Source organism: Cupressus sempervirens, chromosome 3 (genome assembly GCF_028749045.1).
Source record: "Cupressus sempervirens isolate cs-2001-9-10 chromosome 3, ASM2874904v1, whole genome shotgun sequence".
Lineage (NCBI taxonomy): Eukaryota > Viridiplantae > Streptophyta > Pinopsida > Cupressales > Cupressaceae > Cupressus > Cupressus sempervirens.
The window spans coordinates 396,812,058-396,832,492 of record NC_143120.1 but is presented as its reverse complement, the minus strand read 5'-3'; the positions used below and the strand labels follow the sequence as shown (position 1 = coordinate 396,832,492).

The 20,435-nt window shown below is 36.2% G+C and overlaps 1 protein-coding gene across 3 annotated transcripts in view; it reads right to left on the bottom strand.

Annotated features, from left to right (window-relative positions):
* The window catches only part of LOC149566690 (uncharacterized), an 89,390-nt gene that overhangs the window by 22,093 nt on the left and 46,862 nt on the right, over positions 1–20,435 (bottom strand). For all 3 annotated transcript variants that reach the window (XM_089820004.1, XM_089820005.1, XM_089820006.1), the window contains exon 3: positions 4,665–4,771. In XM_089820004.1, the coding sequence (XP_089676130.1) occupies positions 4,665–4,771 (107 nt within the window). The remainder of the gene's footprint in view (positions 1–4,664; positions 4,772–20,435) is intronic.

The following is a 20,435-nucleotide window of genomic DNA, read 5'->3' as shown; positions in this document are numbered from 1 at the left end:
CTGGAAATTCAGAGAAGTCAATGCCCAACACTTGCAACCTACATAAAAGACGAGCATGCACATGTGCATATATATCTAAGCTAAACAAGCAATGGCAGGGAGTGGTAAATTGTGTAGATCCTAACTCGCAGGTGATTAGGACTCCCTCAACCACATCAGGCACATCAGACATGCATCCACATGTAAAGAACAATCATCTTGTCAGGCCGATTTGGATGAAATGAAGCACTGTGCCCCCCAAGACACATCACTAGTTTGAACAAAAACTGCATCGTACATGTTGAGACTACCATCAGTCCTCCATTAGAGAGTGCCTTAAGCACAACCTTCTTGTCATCTTCCTTAAACTCAAGTTGCATCCTGTTGAAGTCTTGTACACATGTAACTAGGGATTGCAACCCCTGGATACTCAAAACTATGTCAATCTCCCCAAGTCTCATAACATAAAATCATTTGTCAAGGTATAAACACCCATTTGAATACTCAATTGTGTAGCACTCCCACTACACCAAAAAGTGAACTCATCTACCACTACCAAACTAAACCTAGTAAAGCCTTTTGCCTATAGCCCACGTCTAGAAACTAGTCCCTCATCTATAAAACTATGGGTAGCTCTACTGTCTACCAAGCATGTCACGCATTGTCCCTTGATCACCCCTTAAGGCAAAATGAACTGATCTTGGGAAATCCTGAAAGAGTGGTAATAATATCTTGTGTAGTCGCTAATGCATCATCCCCAAGCTCTACATGTTGCTCTTGCTCACTCTCAACACCACTATTCCCAAAACTAGTATCTTGCACGTGTTCATCATCCACATCAGAAGTCACTGCAAAAAGGTGCCTTGCCTTCACAAATGCCATGAAGTTTCTCTTGTAGACCCTCAATCAAAAGCACAACAATGCACCTCGAAGGCATCTCTGGAACCATGACTACAATGTGCTGAAACTCATTGATGTGTCTCTCTAGAGGATTTGTATCCTACATCAAAGCTAGATCTCTATAATATAACTCAATGTCCTTTTGATTGGATCTAGCTATAGGCCTATTTGTGAACGCAGTGTAGAAGCATATGATATCATGGTTTTGTGTGACCAATCCATATGCCACTAAATGTATGTAGCCCCCTTCAGATGTAGCACTACAAATTAAATAGCCTCCTGCTCTAGCATAGGCTTAAGTGTCAAATAAATGTCTAACTTGTGCACCTAAGTGTGTGTACTCATCTTCCCACTGCCATCAAATGGAGATAATGCAAGCTTTCTGGTAGCATGCTTAAGATCCCCATTCTACTCTTGTCTAGGCCCTTTGTCTCCTCTAGGCCTCAAATTGTCCCTGCATTGAACACAATACTATGACAGTGGAAATGCATTTCTAACATGCTGAGGAAAAGCACACCACTCCTCGGTATCTGCCATCACTGCATCCTAATATCCTACACCATCCAAGGGGTTTGTCAGTGCCTGTTCCTCTCTAGGAGGGAAATGTGATTGTAGAGGTCTATCAGTTGTGCAAGTGTGTTCTCTCCCATCTAGGAGAGCCAAATGTGCTATCATCCAATGAGAGTGACCTACTGCTCCTGTGACTACTAGCAACTGAAACTGACCTACTCCCTCTACCATGCCTACCATCCATGTCTCTATGTCCACCCAACTCCAGCTGATCCAGTGTATCCTGCAATCTATCTAAGGCCTGTGCTATCCGTGGTTGTGTATTTATTAGTGTTCTCATCAACTCACTGTCAGGATCCTCCTGCTGAACTTGTCAAGTACCACCATGCAGATCATCCATATTTGCTAGTTCCTTTGTAAAAATCTAACTATGCATGTGGTTTCCTGCGAGTGTAATATCTGTATATCTTAGTCTTGCCTGGATGCATAGGAGTGAGCACCACACCCTACACGCTGACAGAATCATTGCTCTGGAACCACTGAAAGATGCCAGCTAGGTCTTTTGAAGGAAATTGTTGAGTTTGTTTGAAAAACTTATCATTGACCAACGAGATGAAATTGTTTTTTGGTTTTGTATGTATTCTGATTTTTTTGAATTTTCTGGGTTTTTGAATATGAAAGCAAACATGGGTCACAATACTAACTGAAACAAATTAGCAATTAATGAAAGTCAGACCAAACCGATAGAAAATAGATTTTCCTTATTAATCCTCAAGGTAATGAAATAAATGTACTCATACCAGTGAATGCTCGGGTAAATTCTGATAAATCTTAAATCATACAACTCTGAAATTCACTTATTTGTACTGTTGCAGTTGACAATGGATGATGTCAACCCTCATGAAAGGAGGTACGGCTGAGGAAGTGACTGGGAGGAGTCTCCAAATCCCCGATCTGTTGAAGAATGTGCTATTTGGACCTGCAGATTGGTTCGGGGCTGAGACCCTCACCAATTCAATCACAAAATGCAATGTTCAGATTTCTTGCTGCTGTACAGAACTAGGAATTGCCAACTAGTTTCCAGAATTGCTGAAACTAGATTGATCTGTGGTATTTCACTTCTGAAAATTCAGTCACCAGTCCCTTCCACCTTCAAATCACCAGAAACGTTCATTAAAAGACTGTAATTTTCTGCAATCACCAATTTCACCAACTCTGGGTGGGCATCCAAGCTGACAGGAACTAAGGATATTCATCCTTGAGCTCTCCAAATGCTGTCAACTCCAAATCTGAAGCTAGACTTGTAGTCAAAATTATGAAAGCTGGATAGCATTTTACTTTTTATTGCCTTCTTCCATTTGAACCCTAAAAAGGATTTTCCCTATTATTTTATTAAATAAGTTTATTAAAAATGACTCCCCTAGATAGTAGTTTGACTTTGAACTACATGGGGGAAATATTATTATTATTATAATGTTGGCCCCTTTATTTTATTGTTTTACGTGGAGACACCTAGGTAAGGGGTCCATGACTTATTATAACTTATTTTAATGACAAGTGATTATGATATCACTTTATTATTATTTTATTAGAAACCAAACTTAGGAATTATAAAATTGTTTCCTTATTTATTTATAAATTGCATTATGGAGCTCATTACTGAATTCTGTCTGAAGAGTTGTGATCATTGCTACTGTTTGAACCTCTGCAGGGTAGCTGGCAGTTCCTCCTAAAACTCAGGAACTTGCCCTAAAAAAAGGAACCTTACTCAAAATACTGGAAACTCCTCCAGAGGTCCCTTCTCTACTCCGTGGTCTTCCGGCTGGTCCTCCTCACAACTATCAATTCTCCCTAAGAAATAGGAGACCACCTCAAAAAATAGGAATTGTCATGGAAATGATCAAAATGACTCACAGAGTCCTTGCAACACTCTATGAACCTCAAAGCGAGTCCCCTAACCATCCCGTTGGCCTACGGGAACTCAGATGATAGGCCAACCTCCAATATCTGTTAGGCAGTCTAATGAAGGGACATGACATGAGGGAATGCCAAAATTTGCCATATTTTTGGGGGCGATATAGGTTGGGTGGGGGCAGTGGCTATTTAAACAATATATCAAATTAGTGTTTAAAATTTTGAAATACAAATAAATCAAAAAAACCTACAAACATAATAAACAACCAAAAGATGCTGAAATTTTAGAAAGTACGTCCAATAACAATTCGATTTCCATAATCCATGTGATTGATTGATATTAATTGGCATAATAAAAAACATGTTTCATTGGGAGATGCAAAACAAGAAATCCTACATGATGATTAGAACATAGGTCCATTTAGGAGCAAACACAAAAATCAGAGTAATCATCCAACTTTTATATCAGAAACTAATTATTTCCTCTTGCTCTTCTATTTTGGTGAATTTAAAATAGCAACAGGCATGGGTTTTAAAAGGTTTTTGGGCTGCAGGACATTGGTGGGCTTCCTTTCTGGATTCTATTTGTTTTAGAATTCTTTTATTTTTCTTACTGTTTCTTATGCATTTGATGTCAGGAACAGCTAGGGGACTTCTTGTCCCCTGTCGCCAAGTCCCTCGGATATTTGGAATTTTAAACAGATCCAGGGGTGCATCCCACTGGAACAGTGGAAATTAGTGATTCACACTATCCCAGTGGAAAACAATTAATGTCAGATAGTGTCCATTTATGAACAAGCTTCTTGATGGTGACCCACTGCACTCAATGGACATTCCTAATCTTTTTGCCACGTCTTTGCATTTTTCCATTACAAGAAGGTAATAATCCATAACAACTGTCATGCTGGAAAGACTATCTAGTTAAAAATATTTTTAGATAGATAATAGAAAAAGTAATCAGGTGACTGCTACTTCTCTATTTATTTTTACAATTTCATTTATTGCAGTTAATGTTTGTGCTAATGAATGTTTTTAAAGCAATTAATCATGATCCCACATTACGATGTTTTATTTAAATTTTATTTACTATTCTTGTATTGGAGAAATAATAGAACATGATCATCCTCATAGTGGATGACGTTCTTCACCTCTCATCAGTTATCCTTAAAAAACTGTTATTTTGGAGCCATTTTTATCCTTAAAAAACTGTTATTTTGGAGCCATTTTTATCCTTAAAAAACTGTTATTTTGGAGCCATTGCCAATTTTATTTGCAATGCATAGTTGGTAGCAAAAGTGTTTGTGAAAATCAATGCAAAAAACATAAGAACAAAGACAATCTGTTAAATAGACGGAGATTACCTGCTCAATCTGCATGGGAAGCTGATCATAGCTAAATGAGGGATGCCAATGGTATCCAACTGCAGCAGGTGCGTGCTTAAGTTTTGCCCCGACTTTCTTCAGCCGAACTGTCCAAAAATTTTGATGAGCCACAGAACAGATCCTCTCAGTATAAACAGGGAGAATGGGCAGTCAACCCAAAAAATGCAGTATTATGTTACAGCACATGTTTATTAAATGATTGCAGCAGATTACAGATTTCAACAAAGATTATTCCAATATTTTGCAACACTTCATTACAATGATACATTGCTTTTATGCCCCCAGTCGAATGATAAATCTCTATAGAACCACCTCTTCTGATTTTATTTGACATGGGTTTACCAAACTAAGATGTATTGAGACTGCATACTACAATAATCTTAACCTCACTTATAAACCTGTAAATTTGAACTTAGCAATTTATGGTACAATTAAACAATTTCAGCATTAAAAACATTTCATTTGATGCTTTACTCTCATCTCACTCATTAAGGCCAGGCTAGGATTTATCCACTGATATTAGTAATATGCAGCTTGCAGAAATGTCATACAGGTAAAAAGGTGCTGCAAAATATAGTGGAATGGAGATGTTTATTTCTCTTACCAAAAGATATAGAAATGGATGTGCATGCATATTCATCTATTCTTTGAAAAATAGCCTTCAAACCCAACAATTTCTTTTCACAGGTGGAAGTTTTGCTAGAACCTCATTTTTCCAGAAGTTTTAGACTATTTCAGCCATATTTTGGCTGCTTGAAACTTTCAAGCCTTATGAAAACGATTCAAAAGTAAAATGACATATAAATGACTTGCAGCATTACAAATTATTATTTAGAAACCCACTTGAGGTTCCTTGCATCTTTTCTTCTATTTTTTAAAAATAAAATCAGTTATATGCTGTATTTGACCATATTCCTTTCCTAAATTCCAACTTTTCCTGAGTGTTCCCTGCAACATACAATGCCATGAGTAGGTTGGTATTGAAATGCAAATTTTATTAGCATTTCTGACATGAAGGTAAATAGAGTGGCTCACCTTTCATTGCAGGATGACAACTTCAGCTCATCTAGTACTAGGTCTTTTTCTACCAACAAAAGTGCTGTAATCTCTTGATCATCTAGTGCAGACAGATCAAAAAACTTCATAGCATACAAACTCTGATCTCTAGGAAACCAATGAAGTTTCATCCATTGATTCCCAGAACCTAAGGATTCTTGTCCTCAATTCCAACAAGTAAACACAAGCGCTTTAATCTACAATTTGATATATGTTGATATAACATCCAAAGATGATTCAAATTAATGAAATTGTTTGTCATATATAGAGGTTGGCGGCCTAGCATAAGCCCATTCATATTGAATTTCGTTTGTAAGTTTCATTCAATATTACATTCAAATTTAGGCCCACTAATAGTGTCCCAGGTGGACCTTGATGATCAATGAATTCCTTTGTAAATTTTTAATACAGCAGGGTCCTATGAAAAAGCATGGTATAAAACAAGGGCTGAGGAAAAGCTTGCCAACAGATGATGCAGGAGCATCCTGGGTTTCTTTGTAATCCTGCACAATAGTTCATTCTGCCTAGTTCCCAACTGGGCCGACTTTGCTCACATTTAAGTTTGGTATAGTTAATTATATTTGATGAGGGCCGACTTGTGGTTTCTCTATGTTCTAGAATTATCCGTAAGCCATTTTGGCAAGTATAAGTAGGGTGTTTAGGTTTAGGGTTAGGGCAGTTTTTGGGGAGAGTTCAAAAGAAAAGAGATATGTGGATTTAAAAAGCTGATTTGGAGATCTGGAAGTTATACATTTGTAATTGGCTGTAACCCAAAAGGCCTTACAGCTGGGCATGTATGCTGAATATTTGATGAATCAATAAATATATCCTTGTTCTCTCTTTCCTTGGTGTTGTTCCTCGTGTTTGCTTCCGTTGTGTTAACTCTTGTAGGGTGGTTTGGATAGCTGGGTGTGCCTTTGGCCCTAGTTATCCCTTGCCTACATCAGTTGGTATCAGAGCCCGAAGTTCATCCTTGTGGAGATTGGATTGTGTAGAACCTTGATTTGGATTTGGTTGTAGGGTGGTAGATCTGTGGATTTGACCTATAACTTGTAGAGGGTTACGATTTTGCAGGAACCTGATTTGTAAAGATGGTTCGTAGTAGAGGAAATAATGTTGATAACGCTATATTGGATCAGTTAAGACAAATTGCAGCCAGATTAGATGTTGTGGAGATAGCCCAGAGGAGAGGAGCGCATCTTGAAGATGTAAGTGATGATGAAGCAGCAGCACCAAACCATAATCCAAAACCTGAAGAAGATCGAGATGAGGAAAGATTGTTGCGATTATTGTCTAGGGAAAATTCAAAGCTTGTTGTAGAAGTTGTTCCTTACGATGGGAAATTGGATACAAATACTGTGCTGGATTGGATCTCTGATATGGAGAAGTTCTTTGAGTATGAAAACACTCCTGATAACGGAAAGGTGAAGATTGTAGTCACTAGACTGAAAGGTCATGCATCATTATGGTGGGAGCACTTGCAAACTGATAGACAAAGGAGAGGAAAGGAGAAGATAAGAACTTGGCCAAAGATGGTGAACAAGGTAAAGAACAAATTCCTTCCTGCTGATTACCAAGTTAGCTTATTGAGAAAGATGCAAAATTTGAAACAAAGGGACATGACTGTGAAAGAATATATCGAAGAATTCTATAGATTGGACATCAAATCTGGACATGTGGATGATGATGTTGAGAAAATTGCAAGGTACATTAATGGATTGAGATCTGGAATTCAAGATGAGATAAGTTTTGTGAAGTTGGAAAGTGTGGAAGAAGCATACCAGTATGCCTTGAAGGCTGAGGAGATCTTTACAAAGAAGCATGAACAAAGACAAAGAGGTAGAGGTGGTAGATTCCAAAGAGGTAGAGGTAGATCTTATGGAGAAAGTAGTAGATCTGACAATTCTATGCAAGATAAAGGCAAATCTGAATGGAAGAGTGATGATAAAGGCAAGACCGAATGGAAAGGTGGTAATTCTTACCAAGGAGGCACTAATTCTTACCGGGGAAGAGGTAATTCCTATTCTAAAGTGGATTTCATGGTAATTGTTTTAGATGTGGCAAAGAAGGGCATAGATCTTTTGAATGTAGATCCTCTGAAAGTGGACAGAATAATAGAAATGTTGTGATTCAAGAAGACATTGAAAGTTCACCAAGTGGACCTAAGGTTGGAGAAAATCTGATGGTGAGAAGAACCCTATGTAATAAAAGAAGTGATGAGGAACCTATTTTAAGGAGAAGTCTTTTCAAGACAAGATGTAAGATGGCTGGAAAATGCTGCAAAGTGATCATTGACAGTGGGAGTTCTACAAATCTGGCATCAGAAGAGCTGGTTACCAAGTTGTAGTTAGAGAGGCTGAAACATCCCAAAACTTATCATGTTTCATGGATAAAAGATGAGCATGAGATATTGGTAAGAGCGCAATGCCTTGTGAAATTTAAAATTGGACATTATGTTGATGAAGTTTTGTGTGATATTATGCACATGGATTGTTGTCATATTTTGTTGGGTAGACCTTGGCAATATGATAGACATGTTGTACATGATGGAAGATTGAATCAATATACTCTTTGGGTGAATGGGAAGAAACAAACATTGTTGCCTTTGATTGAAGTTCCAGATGAGGTTAATTGTATTACTGTAAAGATTTGTATGGTTAATGGGAAACAATTTGAAAAGGAAGTGAAGAAGAATCAGGTTTGTTTTGCCATAATTTCAAGAAATCCAAGTTTTGTCAATGAGGGCCAAGTGCAAGAAAATAATGCTAACCAAGTGCCAGATAGTGGTGACCGAGTGATAGATTGACCAAGTGCCAGAAGAAATTGCAGAATTGCTCAATGAATATAAAGACATTATTGCTGATGATCTTCTTGATGGATTACCTCCAGTAAGAAGTATAAGTCATTGTATGGATTTGATTCTTGGAGCAAGTTTGCCAAACAAAACACCATATAAATTGACACCTACAGAGAATGAAGAACTTAACAGACAAGTGCATGAGTTGTTGCAGAAAGGTTTGATCAGAGAAAGCTTGAGTCCATGTGCTGTACCTGCTGTATTAGCACCTAAAAAGAATGGAGAATGGAGAATGTGTACTAATTCCAGAGCCATTAACAAGATAACAGTGAAATATAGGTTTCCTATGCCAAGGATGGATGACATAATGGATTGTTTAAGTGGAGCAAAGTATTTTACCAAGATTGATTTGAAGAGTGGCTATCATCAGATCAGAATTAGAGAAGGTGATGAATGGAAGACTGCTTTCAAGACAAAAGATGGTTTGTATGAATGGTTGGTTATGCCTTTTGGTTTGACTAATGCACCTAATACTTTCATGAGGTTAATGAATGAAGTTCTGAAAAGATTTTTGGATAAATTTGTGATTGTTTATTTGGATGATATTCTGATATTCAGTAAGACTAAGGAAGAACATCTTGAGCATATTAGACAAGTATTGCAGAGGTTGAAAGATGAAAAGTTGTTGATTAATCTGAAAAAGTGTTCTTTTATGCAAGAGGGGATTATGTATTTGAGATTTGTGATTTCAGTTGATGGTTTGAAGATGGATCCTGAGAAGGTTAAAGCAATTTTGGAATGGCCTACACCTGAGAATGTGAGTGAGGTAAGATCATTTCATGGTTTAGCTAGTTTTTATAAAAAAGTTCATAAAGAATTTCAGTGCTGTTTGCAATGCTATGACTGAGACAATGAGGGGAGATAAAAAGGAATTCAAGTGGACACATGGAGCTGATAAGAGTTTTGAGACTGTGAAACAAAAGGTTGCAGAATTACCGGTATTGGCTTTGCCTGATTTCAACAAAGTATTTCAAGTTGAATGTGATGGAAGTGGTAATGCAATAGGAGCTGTATTAAGGCAAGAAGGTAAGCCTGTTGCTTTCTTTAGTGAAAAGTTGAGTGATGCTAGAAGGAAATATTCTGTGTATGATCAAGAGTTTTATGCTATTGTTCAAGCATTGAAGAAGTGGAGACATTATTTGATGCCTAAGGAGTTTGTGTTGTATACTGATCATAAAGCTTTACAATACTTGGGAAGTCAACATAAATTGAATCAAAGACATATGAAGTGGGTTGAATATTTGCAGAGTTTTACATTTGTGATTAAGCATAAGAGTGGAGTTACTAACAAAGTTGTTGATGCATTGAGTAGAAGACGTTCTTTGTTGACTGAAATGAAGGTTGAAGTTCTTGGTTTTGATGAGATGAAAGAGTTATACGATGCTGATCCTGATTTTTCTGAGGCATGGAGAGAGTGCAGAGCACCAAATCTGACAGAGCACATAAGTAAGTATGATGAGTATTTCATTCAAGAAGGTATGTTGTTCAAAGGCATTCAGTTGTGTATTCCTAGAAGTTCTATGAGGTTGAATCTAATTAAGGAAAAGCATAGTGGTGGATTAGCTGGACATTTTGGAATTGATAAGACATTGAGTTTGCTGAAAGAAAAATATTATTGGCCACAAATGTATAAGGATGTTCAAAAATTTGTAAAGAGTTGTGGAGTTTGTCAAGTTGCAAAAGGAGTGAGTCAAAACACTAGTTTGTATACACCTATTATTGTTCCTAAGAAACCTTGGACTGACATTAGTATGGATTTTGTTCTTGGATTGCCTAAGACAATGAAAGGGTATGATTCCATATTTGTGGTAGTGGACAGATTTTCTAAGATGGCTCATTTTATACCATGTAAGAAGACATCAGATGCTGAGCATGTTGCTGAATTTTTTTTAAAGAGATTGTGAGATTGCATGGATTACCAAGAAGTATTATTTCTGACAGAGACAGTAAGTTTGTTGGATATTTTTGGAAGACTTCGTGGAAGAGATGAGTACTGAGTTGAAGTTTAGTTTTACATTTCATCCACAAACAGATGGACAGACAGAGGTTGTGAATAGAAGCTTGGGTAATTTGCTAAGATGTTTGGTTGGAAATAAGCCAAGTAATTGGGAGATGGTATTGGCACAAGCTGAATTTGCATATAACAATTCTGTGAATACGAGTACAGGGAAGACACCTTTTGAGATTGTTACTGGAATGCATCCTAGAGGCATATCAGATTTGAGAGATGTTGTTGGTGAAGAAAAGAGAAGCGCTGCAAGAGAATAATTTGCCGATTTTATGGAGTCTTTGCATAAGGAAGTGAAGTTGAGATTGGAACAAAGTAATCAAAAGTATAAAGAGAATGCTGATCAGTCTAGAAGACACCATGATTTTTAGGTTGGTAATGAGGTGATGGTTCATCTGAAGAAAGGAAGATTCCCAGCTAGAACATACAGTAAACTGAAGATGAAGAAATTTGGACCTTGTAAGATCTTGAAGAAGTTTGATAGTGGTAATGCTTATGAAGTTGAGTTACCTGATGACATGGATATATCTACTATATTCAATATTGCTGATTTGTATAAGTATCATGAGTCAGAAGATGAAATTGTTGTAACTGATGATTATCCTAAGAAGCAAATCGAAGAGGTTGAACAAATATTGGATCAAAGAGTTGGTAAGAGCACATGAGGAAAAGATTACTATGAATATTTGGTGAAGTAGAAGAATAGACCAGTTGAAGATACTATATGGACTTCTCAGTCTGAGTTGGATTCAGCTCAGGGTGTGACACTTGCATGATTCAAGAGAATCATTTTTTTCCCAACCCTGGTTGTCTGATGCAAGAGCATCCTGGGTTTCTTTGTAATCCTGCACATTAGTTCATTTTGCCTAGTTCCCAATTGGGCCGACTTTGCTCACATTTAATTTTGGTATAGTTAATTATATTTGATGAGGGCCGACTTGTGGTTTCTCTATGTTCTAGAATTATCCGTAAGCCATTTGGGCAAGTATAAGTAGGGTGTTCAGGTTTAGGGTTAGGGCAGATTTTTGGGGAGAGTTCAAAAGAAAAGAGATATGTGGATTTAAAAAGCTGATTTGGAAATCTGGAAGTTATACATTTGTAATTGGCCGTAACCCAGAAGGCCTTACAGCTGGGCATGTATGCTGAATATTTGATGAATCAATAAATATATCCTTGTTCTCTCTTTCCTTGGTGTTGTTCCTCGTGTTTGCTTCCATTGTGTTAACTCTTGCAGGGTGGTTTGGATAGCTGGGTGTGCCTTTGGCCCTAGATATTCATCCCTTGCCTGCATCAACAGATCAAGCAAAAAATACACCCAAGATCCGACTCTAGTAATTCAGGAATCTTTATGCCTAAATGCTAGAAGGATGCAATCCTTGGAGGAAGTGGGAATCAGGGGTTAGTGATACCAAGTGCACAGGGAAGCAAAATTTTGCAGGTCTGCATTCTGTAAGGAAGCAAGAAGCTGGCAATCAAGATTTTGGAATACTTAATACCAGTGTGGAATGAAAAAATGATTACTCTTCCACTGTTTCCTTGATTTTCACATAACTTTGTACTAATTTCTGTCTCGAGTTAGAGTTATCTTGGATCTTGTGTCCATCGATATATGAATAAATATCCAAAAAAAAAAATCACATCTCAATTATAAGGATTTGATCCCACAAAAGCTTATTTGATCCCGCAAATCCAAAGTTAGGATCTCAAACTTAGTTCCAACATTGAATACCATTCTGATTGCTCTACTAAATAGAAAACCTAATCTCTGCAATTCTGTGCCTTTATTATTTGACCTTTGACAGAAATATGAATTCAGCACGTCAAACATGTAGAACAAGTTTGGCAGCAGTTGAACACATTGCCTACAACTGTTTTCAAATTTCAAAAAAGGGTCACCATGTCTTCCACTTCCTTGGACACATTTAAATTTTTGTCAGCTCCAAGCATGGCATACATCAAATTTGTAATGACCTCTTTTTGAAATAGAATTTAATAATAAATAATAATGAAAAAATATATATAAAATAAATAAATAAATTATTATAAATTATAATATAATATAATTAGAAGATAACAGGAGTTACAATGTTCACAGAGAACTTTGTAGTTTATCAACGATCCAAAATATATATATTATCACGTAATGTTATTGGTCACGGTAACTCCCTGAGGTGATGGCAGTCTGGCCAGGTCAGTGATATCATCAATAAAAGTGAATATCAACAAGGTACAATGGAATGAAAATGAAGGAAAATCAACATATGAATTCTTATGACTCCTCTAGGCCCATATCATCAGGAATAGATATTTGAAATTGATCAAGGTTTCTAAATTAACTATGGCAAGTGTAAGGAAGAAACAGCATATCGCATCCACTGGGTCAAGAGACTTCCATAGAGCCAACACAAATTATAACCATGCCAAGACAATATACCCTGAGGCTTTTGCAATACATTATACATTCACCATCACGCAGAGTAGAGGAAAACAATTATGGGAATTCATTACTGGTGTTGATATCTGAAGCCAGTTGTAGCAATTACCAAGAACGTGATGGGACGAACACTACAAGATCTGATATAATTGTTGACATGGTAGGGTACAGTTCAAAAAAGTTGATATAGGAAGTCAGAGACTTATAAACCTTGAAACACTATCCATTAAGACAAATACTAATCGATATTAAGAAGCATGATATTCAAGAGTTAATGAGACATCGGTAATTAGAAAGGGAATATGTTTTTGAACAGCAATTATGTTAACTAATGACAGCTATTGTTAAAAAAATCCAAAGGATGAGATGTGACTTTGAGAACAGATGTATCTCAGTCATTGCAGCTCTTCATTCAGATATGAAGGCAGTCCCATCAATCAATGGAAGAGAGGGGAAATCAATATAGAATTGATTTGGATCTGAAGAAGAATTACAGATTACATTCACAGACCAATAAGATACTATTCGTTGGTTGGCAAAAAGGTGTAACAGCAAGGGTATAATTTAGTACTGCTGTACAAAATATAATTATTTCAAAGCTAATAAGGCTACGGGCCCATATATGGTCCAGTTCATATGATAGAGCATTGGTATCAGTTTATATTGATGAATCAGAAGTGTGTGTACATCATTCACAATCTGTTTGAAGTTGGTATATCATAGCGTATCCCTTTGTCTCTTGCTAAAGCCCCTTTTGAGGACAGATAGGTCGCAGGTGACAGCTGGACAAATTCCTCACAGGGTGGATGAATCCGAAGATAGGCTAAAGCACCTATTTTTGAAATCCCAAGTGTATAGTTCCAAGATGGGTATGAATATGTATTTTGAAAACCTTGAGGGAATCTACTTGTAGATTGGTATCCAATTGCCCTATGACAAGTACTCCCTGTCCTCCTTAGTGTTGAGTTGGGAGAGAAATATGAAGTGGGTTTGAATATGTTAACTGTCAAATATATTATGAATTATTTATTTTCTTAAATTAATTTGATTCAGTTGCATTGTAATGTATGTTAAACATTGGAAATTGTCAGCTTCCTAGTGGGGGAATACTACAAATTGCAATTTCCAAATGCAATCCAAACCCTAGCTATGAATTTTAGGTTAAATCAAGTAAAGTCCTAACTGGGGACATTAAACAATTCCACGCATAATAGGGTACAATCAAACTCACAAATACATTTTTTTTCCCTACAAAAAGGCTACTAAATTATCCATTCTCTTGTCCTTTGCAAAATCTTGAAGATTATCATGTTGCTAAAAAGCTGAAATACTTGCCAGTTTGAAGCTCCCAGAATGAACCTATTCTAGGCCTTAGAAATCAGTCAGTCCACAACAACCAAAAACATGCATGGAGAAATTTGGGAAGCAACGGCATACTGTCAGATGTTCATGAGCTGATAGCCTGCAACTACAATCTGCCGCTTCATTTGGATGACTTCGAACAGGGATAAATCTGTCCGTCAAGTATGATGCTGCCAGAAACTGTACAACAAAATAAACTGCAGTTGAACCAATCATCTAGGTTTTTTTATTTTTGGGTTGCCTTCCCTTCTTTTGCAGACTCGCTAAATAAGTACCCACTAGTGCCATGTTCGCCTTACTTGCCAATCACAACTGGTGTTAAACAAGTAAAATGTAATTAAGACAACTTTTGTAATGTGCTACTGACCTCTATAGGCACAAGAAAAAACTTCTTTCATAGCAAACTAACTTGTGAACCCCATGGATGGTCCATTTGAGGAATCACCAATACAAATCCTACACTCTAAGATATTACTCACTAGTTATATGAAAATTCCAACTATCCAAACTAGCAACATAGCATAAACATGTACTTGAAAACAACCAACATAAGAAAAACACCCCTATGTGAGAAAAACTCCAACAAAAAGAATCCACCGTGAAAATTAGCTTATGCAAACTTTCTCCCTCCAAAGGCCTTTGGATAACACCTCTCTTCTACCATTCTCAATATTGTTTGTCGTATAGGTAGAGAAATCAACACATACAGACAATGAACACGAACAGCAGCATTATATTCGCATATGCCAAACATACATTAAGCTTGATAATATCCGTAATATTAGATGAATGATAATTTACAATGATCCCAGACGGGATATAAATACTACCATCGAACCTTCCCGAAGGAGTCCATCGGCCACAAATATTCTATCCACTACAAACTATTTACCAACGACGTCGGCTATAGAAACACCGCCGGGACCATCCAGTCGGCTAACAAATATCGCCTAATTTAGTGAAAAACGAGTATGTGTGATAACACAATTCTGGCTATGGACTTCTACCTCTAATTGCCAACAATCCTAAAAGATCAAGAGAATTATCTCTAAAATATTTCCTCGATTCTACACAAAAAAGGGGTATCCCTCCAAGAAGGAAGAACTAACTAGTACATACCCCAATGGATATATTTATACATGAACCAACCAAGAAATAAAGTAATGCCTTCTAGGCATCAAAGAATAATAATAACTGTTTGTAGTCCCTAGATAACCTTTGAGTTTGTCATTTTTTGCTACGAGGCTAATGCTCAATTTTGGTTGAGCTTGTCAACTGCACATGGTCCCATCATGATAACTTAAACTGCTGTCACTTAAGGACACACTTCAAAAATCCCTTATGATTGTCACCTTTCCATTCATCGTCTTTTAATTCTTGATGCCAAGCAAATGACATCAAATAGTCTTGCAAACCTGCAAGTTACCGAATTCTGATCATGGCATGCTAATGTAAGGATTGTGATCCCACAAAAGAATATATGTTCACAAGTAGAAAAATGTCTTCTATACTTTCCATTAACACCATACCATATCTCCAGCATGGATTTTCTCTTGCACTCTTTTGACTACTTGGGTTTATTATTTGGTTTGTCTCCAAGAGTTGCTCTTACACTCTTTCGTGTGTCAATTTAATCTTTTTGTTGATGTTCAATATTCAATGATAGTTGAGTAAAATAACTGAAACATGTCTGAAATGCAGAGAAATTAGAGCAAAAGTGTACAACTTTCCATATAAGTGTAAATGAGCCATTTATTTTCACGCTATACATCTTGTACGGGAGTTTTCTTGTATCCTAATGAATGGCTCAATCTACATGAGAGTGCCCATGGCTGAATTTGACAACATTTCAGCAACCTTACTTTGTATCTACATTTTCTTGCTACCAATATTTTTCCAAGTATTATCACTGCAATTTAAAAGTGTTCTTACCTTTATGTTTATTTCCTTTGGTTTCTTTCTTTTTTATATAGATTGCTAATTCAACCCTTTCTTATGCTACACCTCTATTCAAAGACAAACCCCTTGGTTCTTTGAAGACCATGTGGATATGGAATGCTTGCAAACATATAGCTTTTGAAACAATATGGAAAGCTTATTCTGTTTTGATCAATACAACCACAAACAATTCCAACAGTTGGAAGGTTGCTTTCAGAGAGTGATTTCATAAGCTTGTCCTGTCTTTGGAGAAAAATTCCTTCCCTTTTGACTTTTTTATTTGTAGCGGATGCTTGTTAGCTTTTCATCCATACCTCATTGTACCCTATGTCTTGTCCTCAATCCTGAAATTCATATAATTATAGAACTGTCACTCCTTTTGATTCTCAAGGTAATGTTTTTGGATGTAGGTTCCACACATTGCATCCATATGTCCATTAATTTTTCAATGGGGGTGATGATTCTTGGAAATTTAGGGACCAAATGGTTAGCTTGTCTAGACTTCTCTAAGTTTATCCAAAGGTACATTCACACTAGCCATGCCATCAACAATTTTACCAGTGAGATTCCTTCCAAGGATTACCATATGCACCACAGTTCGTTTCTTTGACATGTTAACCATCAATAACATGGGATTTATCACTTGATCTCCTAACAATGTCAGTTTGATTACAAGGTCTTCATTATCTCCAACTCTACACAGTTCATAGCATGCACCATCTCGTTTTTCTAAAATGCAATATTCATCATAGAATTTTGAGCTTTAGGAATACTTTGTAATAAATTCACTATAATTGGTAACGTAGTTTGAATTACTTGCCTTGGAATAATTATTTATGAATTGCAATTGATTTGATATCATACTTGCATTTGCATTTGAGTGGCGGCATTTTTTATACATAGCATGCTTCACCTTGACTCTTGCTTTATTTAGTCTTTCTTTTCTTTACATGGGTCTAAGTACACAACTTGTCTAGGCTCAAGTGACTACCAATGTTATGCCTCTACATCAGTCATGTCGATGTTGGCCTTTTCCTTTAGACATATGATGTTGCCATAGTTACCACATCCACACCGTTTGAACAATGATTCCATTTTGTTTTAGTTTATACAGAAACCTCTTACAAAATGTTCCCATTCAATGCATTACCAACATTGTATAATATGATGACCCTTGCTTTGATTTCAATAGTTTCTCAAAGTTGTGTTCATGTTATTCCATGGCTTTGGTGGAGCAGACTCGTCTCCTTGTGTAAAAGGAACTTGTGTGCATCTATTATTCAGATTGTATAGGCACTCTTTTATTGAATAACCTATAACTTGACAAATATCACAAAACACTTTCCTACAACAATAAGTTTTGATGTGACCTTCACCTTTGCAATCAGTGCACCATAGTTCTTTACATTCTTTGTTGGTTTCTTTCTCTACTTTCAATTCCTTCATCATTCAAAACACATCCCTCTATAGTGCTTGTATTGTTCTTGATTCACTATTGTTACACTCATCCAAACTATCATCTTCATCCACTTTTCTTTTGGCACAAAAGGACATATTATCTTTCCTTTTAAATCCACTACCTTATTATATACTCTTGCAATAGGATGAGGGCAAACCCAATTTTTGTTTTCTCCCTTAACAAAAGAATGAAGCCTTCAATAAACCATCTTTTCTTTAAATCGTCACCAGTTTCTACTTCTAGTTTTATAATTAATTTGTTATGGTAAATTGATATTGTTATTAAACAGAGGAGATCAAAGCTCCTTATATAGATTTATGAAGAAAAAGATGTTTCTAAAAGAAACAATTGTGAACTAAAGACAAAAATTGAAACTACCTTAATTAACTAAAGACTAAGATGACCATTCTAGAAACATTACAATATTCTAATACCCTCCCTTAATGGTCATCATCTAACTATTGTCTTTTGGTCACAAATTTTTCAAGACATATTCTACTACTGCCAAGACCCTCCCTAGATCTGCACAATGTTAATGACCAAGAAGCCAAAATTATCTAGAAAAGAACAGAAAAGAGTGTCCCCTTCTTCAGAAAGCTTTGCAAAAAGAGACAAGAATATGCCATTGACTTTCCAGCTGATGAGTCTGCCACTAACCTTCCCAAAATCAACAAAACATCTAACCATAAATCATCACAAAACATCCAGCCGGATGTTGGATAATGGAGCTGCTCTTCCCTAGAGACAGAGACAAATGCTAAGAATAGCTAGCATGGTTTTGAAGAAAAAACAACACACCCTCCAAACTTATGGAGAGGAGCATGATGCCCCAAAATAGACAACAAACAGCCATGACATTATTTAGGAGGAAAATTGGAAAAATCAAACACAATTTTGAGGTGAAAAATAGATCAAAAGTTAAAACCAAACAATAGAATCCAAGACACAGATCAAAGAATACAAAGTTTTCTTTTTGAGGAAAAACAATTAAACCCAATAGATAATTTTTGAGGAAAAATTTATTAAAACCCATCAGATAATTTTTGAAGAAAAAATTATAAACCTATTAGATAATTTTTGAGGAAAAATTATAAACCCAACAGAGAAGCCTTCATGCAGCAAAACACGAGACTTTGCATAGTAAACAACACATGCAAGCAACATGCGACTCACAAAAAGCACATGAGAGTACCCACAATATTAAAAAATTAAAGACTTTTGCTCAAACCCAAAAAATCACAGAATCAAAACCCTCAATTAGGCTTACAATTTTGAGTAAAAATCTTCAAAAGATCAACCACAAAATTTTCATAAAATGTTTTGGACCTTTTTTATTTCAAAAAATCGAAAAACAAATTCCAAGAATTAATTCTAGATTAGAAGAGGTTCAATTCGTCAAATTTTATGAAATCCCATCGACCCACTCTGATACCATGTTATGATAAATAGATGTTGTTATTAAAGAGAGGAGATAAAAGCTCCTTATATAGATTTACAAAGATGATGTTTCTAAAAGAAACAATCATGAAATAAAGACAAAAAATAGAAACTAACTTAATAAACTAAAGACCAACTAAGATGACCATTAAAGAAACATTACAATATTCTAATTCAATTTCTTTAAGCTAATGATTATACTATGCTACTTTTTTGTGTTTATCTTGTTCTCTATTATAGTTTTTTGTTGGGATTTGTTGTCGTCTCGAAGCAATTTGAATTTTTCTTCAAAGACCTCTTTAATTTCTCCCATATATTAATGAAGATTGGCTCAAACTCTAGATACCATTGGATAATAACACCTTATACAATTTCTAGGAAAGACCATAGCCAACATGTTGTGCCATCCTAGCCATTTGCTATCCAAATTGTTTCACAAGTCTTACAATTTCTTACACCTCTTGATCTATTGCCTATAAAATTAGGTAGCTTTTGTCTTTCTTTTGTCTTTCTATAGGGGCTTAATGGTGGAGTCACCATGGTTTCACTCCAAGTGCTTGGAACCTTCTTGCCAAGAATTTTTGATTTGGACATTGCAATCCTCCTCTAGCACTCTTGGCCACATGGAAATCCTCTACTCTTCCTATGACTTTAGCATTTTGCACACTTGTTTTGCCTTCAAGTTCTATTTAGTATGCTCTAGTCCTTAGCACTAGAGTTTTGTCTTGGTTTCTTCTTCTTAAAGTGACCACTCTCCAATACCTCAAAGATTGCTCTTTTATACTACTACTTATTTTCTTGGGGATTTTTATTGATTCTTCTTCATATTGAACTCAATTTACAGGATCAACTCATAGTTTGTCTAGTAATGAAGGACGTCTCGCTATCTCCACTCACTCATCCTTTGTGTGGTTATTTATATTTGATTGAATGTTCTAACATCTTTTTTTCCAACTACAACATTGACTCATGCTTTGACCCCAACTTCTACTTTAGGACAAACCTAGGCATAATGCCCCCAAAATTTTGGTGTTTATTTCAATAGTATTCAGCTCGGTGTCCTATTTTATTTGTGTTTGAGTCTTTTGGGGATCATTCACTTGGATGTTTTCCTCATACTTATTATTTATAGTAAGTTACCAGGGTGATCAGCTGGCATCATATTTATATTTGGAAAGTGATGGATTATTTCCATGAGT